The 5,334-nt window shown below is 44.7% G+C and overlaps 2 protein-coding genes across 2 annotated transcripts; one reads left to right on the top strand and one right to left on the bottom strand.

Moving 5' to 3' along the window:
• Positions 1–144: 144 nt before the first annotated feature.
• On the top strand, positions 145–1,827 carry PHALS_01937 (uncharacterized protein; the record flags this gene model as incomplete). Its single annotated transcript, XM_024716422.1, has 1 exon — positions 145–1,827. One exon carries the CDS (start codon positions 145–147, stop codon positions 1,825–1,827), a length of 1,683 nt encoding a protein of 560 aa, XP_024582023.1.
• A 508-nt stretch (positions 1,828–2,335) lies between these two features.
• PHALS_01936 (COPII vesicle protein) lies at positions 2,336–3,871 on the bottom strand (the record flags this gene model as incomplete). The annotated part of the gene is made up of 9 exons (XM_024716421.1): positions 2,336–2,404; positions 2,459–2,571; positions 2,644–2,755; positions 2,818–2,895; positions 2,958–3,098; positions 3,165–3,372; positions 3,441–3,568; positions 3,680–3,703; positions 3,794–3,871. 9 exons carry the CDS (start codon positions 3,869–3,871, stop codon positions 2,336–2,338), a joined length of 951 nt encoding a protein of 316 aa, XP_024582022.1.
• Between the last annotated feature and the right edge of the window lie 1,463 nt (positions 3,872–5,334).

Raw genomic sequence — 5,334 nt, 5'->3', positions numbered from 1 at the left:
GTGATAATTTACGTGCTGGGATATTTTTTTTATTTTTTGAAAAGTTGGGATATTTTTTATATATGGCAAAAGTTGGTGCATTTTTTTTATTCTCTCTTTAAGATTAGTTGGAAAAAGTTTTAATAAAAACACATCGGATTTGGGATGCGTGAGCGCATGTCCGATATGGATCCAACCGACGAGTCAGGAAAGTTGCTCAAGGTGAACTTAAATAGTCTTAATAATGGAAGCAGCAAATCTCTTTTGCCTGTTGCTTCATCACGCCGCCGAGGCGCCGCTACAAATGAGAATAATGGCAATAACAAGCAAGAAAAGCGGAAGAAGAAAGGAAAAGTTGCTGCTTGGATGAAAAGAATGCGCACTTTCAATTTCTCGTATCTACTGTTGACGTCCGGGGGCAAGCGCTCGATTTCGCATTGCATTTTGCTTGTTGGTGTTGTGGTCGTGATGGTGATCAGCGGCTTTGCTTTAGTGACATTAGAAATACTGGGTCGAATGCGATTTAATGGGTATTTCATGCCAAAACGCGACCACAACGGACAGCTGGGATTTTATCACGAGATGGATGTTAATATGCAGACTGTGAAAGACGCGACGGGTAGACCAGAGGGCAAATTGTTTCCATCATCAGGGCTTAACACAAGAGAATTAAAGGCGTGGGTGGCTGAGCGTAGGAAACGCACGAATGGTCGAAAACTTCTTGTTGGTTGCTCATCGCATTGGAAAGGATACGTACTGCGCTCATTTTTGTCATTGTTTCAAGAGCTCAAAGCCGAGCATGGATGGGAAGACCTCGATACGTCCAGAACTCCGATGAAGGTGCTCTATGATATGGACCGTATACGAGCTCCCAGTTGTATGCTCTTCTGTTTGAACTCGTTTTCTTATCCTATGGCGCTGTTACAAGAGTATACGGCTTATATTCACGAATTGCGTACTCTGGGAACTATTATTGTCGTGTGGAACGATGACTTGCACTACTACGACCAATTTGATCCCATTGTATTGCGCGACCAGATATTGACAAAAGTCGACGTAATGGTTGGTACGTACGCGTATTTTATGGACGACTATTTTGCTAGCGTAACAGACTCGGTAAACGAACGCGACTTGCCTCTAACAGTGTGGATTCCACATTCGTCGGGTCTAGATTTCGTTAATTCATCGTTTAACGAGTATCCGATAAACAAAATACTATTATCCGGTAAACTTGGCTCGAACTGGTACCCACTACGCCATTGGCTAGGAACGTATCAACAGAACCATCATGACATGATGGACTTATATCAACATTCTGGGTATTACGTCGCAGACAACCAGTCAGCCATCTATGCGTCCTATTTGCGCTCATACCGCGCAGGCATCACAACCACGCTGATTTTTCAATATGTCATTGCGAAGATCTTTGAGATCCCATCCACAGGGGCGCTGCTGGCTGTGAACCGCGATGTCGGGCCACTACTGGCCGCACTTGGGATGAACGAGGGCGAACATTATGTGGGATACGATCGACGAGACCCAGAAGCGGCTATATGGTGGATAAATAACCCTACTAATTGGCCTGAGATCGATCGGATCCGGCGAGCTGGCATGGACCTTGTCAGAGAGAAGCATTTAGTGACAAATCGTGTGAAGGCGCTAGACCTGTTTATGACGGAAGGCGAGTCTGTGTACAAAAGCCCGCTGAAATTGCACCTTTCGAGCCCATGCCCGTCGAAAGCGCTGCCGAACGTAAACGAGTGCCAAAAGCGATTTGACCGTGAATCATTTTACAAATGCGACCGCTGGTTTTGCGGTGCACACTCACTTGTAAAGCTTTGGAGGTAACGTTGATCGATAAAATAATGCATGATGTAATTTCGCTGCCGGTGCCTCTTTAATCAAGTTTGCAACACTGGTATTGCGATGTTTGTTAAAATGTTGGCGTGCCTTTGCATTGCAGTGTTCGTCTAGACACATTTTTCTAAATACCTTGACTATAAAGCTAGAGACATGCTTGTCATAGGCGCGACACAATCGTGACTGCTTCCATCGTTTTTACGAAGTATAAGCTGCGATAGCTTTTGCCGTTAAAATGTAATTTTTTAACTGCTGCTTATTGATAAACGATCCCGGGATGCACGTTGTATTTCTAATTGTTTGTTAGCCTTAATTCTCCAGTGGCAATATGATCCACAAGAGGTCTAGAGAAATGTAGCTTATTAAATTTATAGCACATCGTCGTTTCAAACACAACCACACTTAAAGCGCGATGGGAGTCGGGAATATAAGCTTGAACAGAGAGATAGTTGTCAGGTATGAAAGCCTATGTTCGCGGTTTAAGCTAGAGAACTAATTACAAAAGTGTCGTGGTGCTTGTTTTATTCGAAAATCCAAAGGCGAGCGAATCCATAATACCAAGAATCTACGAATATCATTTAAGTGAACACTGCCACATGATCATACCGCAATTACTCACCGTAAACACGCCGCCTACTATTGCACAGACACTTGTTAGAAATTGTAAGAATCCGACACGATATTGTTCGATGCGAAACATGATGGGCGAGAAGGAGTAGCTGAATGCAACCACTACACATTTGTGTTACGATAAAATTTCAGTGTCTCAACTCATAATGTCTGTGAAAAATTGTAATATCGTACTTGGGAGGCCGTTATCCCCAGCAGGCGTGAGCTCACGGAAATGCTCAGTGGCTGAGAATTGATTCGTACTGATACGGTCAGCAGATAGAAAAGTGTACTCAGTTGGTACAATCTGAAAGCGAAGAGTGCACAGCGTAAATACCGAACTTAAAATCATCTTTGTACAACACGTACTTTAAGAAAGTATTGAAACGAGCCTCGCGAAGTCTCAGGAAGCTGCTTTTGACGGTTATTCAGTGGGTTGTTCATGTCCTGGATTTGAAAACGTATTGAGTTAGCCATTGAAACATAAACAGCGATTTCAGATATTATACCGGATACAATTCGCCGAATGACAGCGAGTGGATGGTGTGGGATGTGTCAAACACTTTAAAGGTGGCATCGACCAGGTCCTGAGAAGACAAGTATCCCGAGCGAAAAAATTTGGACGGAGCAAAGTACAATCGGCCAGCCGCCTTCAAATGAAAGAATAACTGTGAAGCGCAGATTCGATTATCATTTTCAGCCAAACTGTATCAAACCTTAGAAACGACAAGCGCTCCTTTGATGCGACAGCCTTCATTCACTTCTCCACGCAAAACTTTTTCAATCTCATTCTCTTGACACTGCGCGATCGTGTGCAGACTTGGCATCATCCATGACTTTCGATCGTACGCGACCTTAACTGATTCACAAGTGTTACAGCACTCTCCCGGTTCACCAGCCGAATAGCAGCTCCCACATGCGGGTCTGGAGACACCAGAATATGTGTGTAAGTATCATTACTAGACTCTATCCTGCTGCAAATATTCGCCCACTTCTCTGCCTCCTTGTGCAAATCTGTGTGATTGGTCAGCGCCCCACCGATGACATCGCGCATCGCTTCAGTCAAAGCCTGGCCATTGGGATCTAGCGATATTTTCTCAATGTCGTGCATAATGTCATGCTGTGCGTTTCCGGCCGAGTCCGCATATTCAACAGCCACAACAGAGCAGGACATGCGCGGAAACTCAATGTCAAAATTTATGGAAATGACCCTGTTACGTCCGCCGTCTACCATCATCTTGTCAACTGTGTCCGTCTTGAGGTAATAGCTCAATTCCGACACCAGTAGAAGCAAAATACATGCAAAGGCCACCAGTGAAAATATACCGCCTTGCAGTGTACGTACTTTAAATTCGTCAATTGTCTTCGGGTACGCGTCTAGCCTCTTGAGCCGTGACAGCCACGATGACGACCCGGTCGTCATTATGCTCGCAAATATGATGATGCCACGAAGCAGGGCAATTAGGCACACGAAGCAGAACAATCATTCTCGTAATTATGTGTTCACCACACAAACATCGGTAATATGGTGTATTGTTACATAATGTTACAGCGTCCACGCTGGAAGTACAAGTCTAAGATCCCACTCCGTGTCACTCGCTGTTCTGGCTTGCTTCACTACCCAGATTATTAGCCTAGACTCCCAAAATTAAATGATTCCCTCGATAACGACGACTCGTTAAAGAAAATCTCCTTCAAAATTAAAATGGAATCGATCTTGGATTTTTGCTAGAAAAAAATCATAAAAATTGTAACACCGGGATTGTAAAGACACCTCGGTCACACTATTGCTCTGGATTATTTAGCCGTTCAGACCTATCTCTCGTACTTTGAGGTTTTCTTCATACACCAGGGTGAAAACAAATACTACCAGAAAGGAATACAGTAATCGATCATGTTTTCCATTACGGGATATGCAATGACATTTGTGTTTTTCTGTTTAAAAATCAGAACAACAAATTGTATACGCCTCGTGGTCAAACTCCGTTTGATCATTAGAATGAGTGCAGCGAGGCTGCCGTATCTCTTTGCTTAGAAGAAGCTTAAGGTCACCGACCCTACTTTTTTCAAGAACCAGTACGAGTGTAGCGGAACGCAATCCGCTACTTTAAAGTACTAAAACCACAACCAAGGCAAACGAACACTTCTGTTCAAAACTGAAACTGTATTTAATTGTTGTAGTTGCGGCAGAGTCGCCAATATCTAAAATCCTAGGATTTCCTAATTAATAAAGTGATACCGAATTAATATAGTCACACCACTGTGTGATTACACTAGCTTGTGTAATGCACGCCTATGTACGGTCGCACAATCTTGTGCGATCCGCCCTGGCTTACGAGGGCACGTGTAACCCCGTTACGCTCCCCCATTAAATTGTGAATATTCCCAAGTCACATTCAACGGTCGCCACGTACGATGCTCGCGTGTCTGAGACATCTAAACGTTCTTTAAGAACAACTTTAAACATTTTTCGCTATATGAGCGTCAAATCTACAACACGCAAAACACCCAGTCTAGCTGGTAGCAAGATCGCCCGACGGCAGAGCCCTTCTTTTTCTTCTGCACAGGGTGCATCTCCAACAGTACATCCGCGGCTTCACGGTAAGCACATCACAAGCCCTCGGAGACTCAGCGCAACACATCGCGTCCGCCCTGAGCGGTGGAGTTCCTCGTCGGGGAGTTGGAGGAAGTCGACTACGAGTCGGACACTCTTTCCCGGCATGGTAGGACGAGGAAGATGAAGTGCACCAACAGCGAGAAGTGAGGCCAGCTCAAACCTTGCGGACACCATGTCCGTTCCTCGACCTCTCGCTTCTTGGGGAAGTGGAATTTTTACCAATCGCCTCGACGAGGCACAGGAGCAGCAATCGGAGGCTGCTCACTGGG

Source organism: Plasmopara halstedii (assembly GCF_900000015.1).
Source record: "Plasmopara halstedii genome assembly, contig: Scaffold_1651, whole genome shotgun sequence".
In the NCBI taxonomy this organism is placed as follows: Eukaryota; Oomycota; class Peronosporomycetes; order Peronosporales; family Peronosporaceae; genus Plasmopara; species Plasmopara halstedii.
This window is presented reverse-complemented; position numbering and strand designations above follow the sequence as displayed.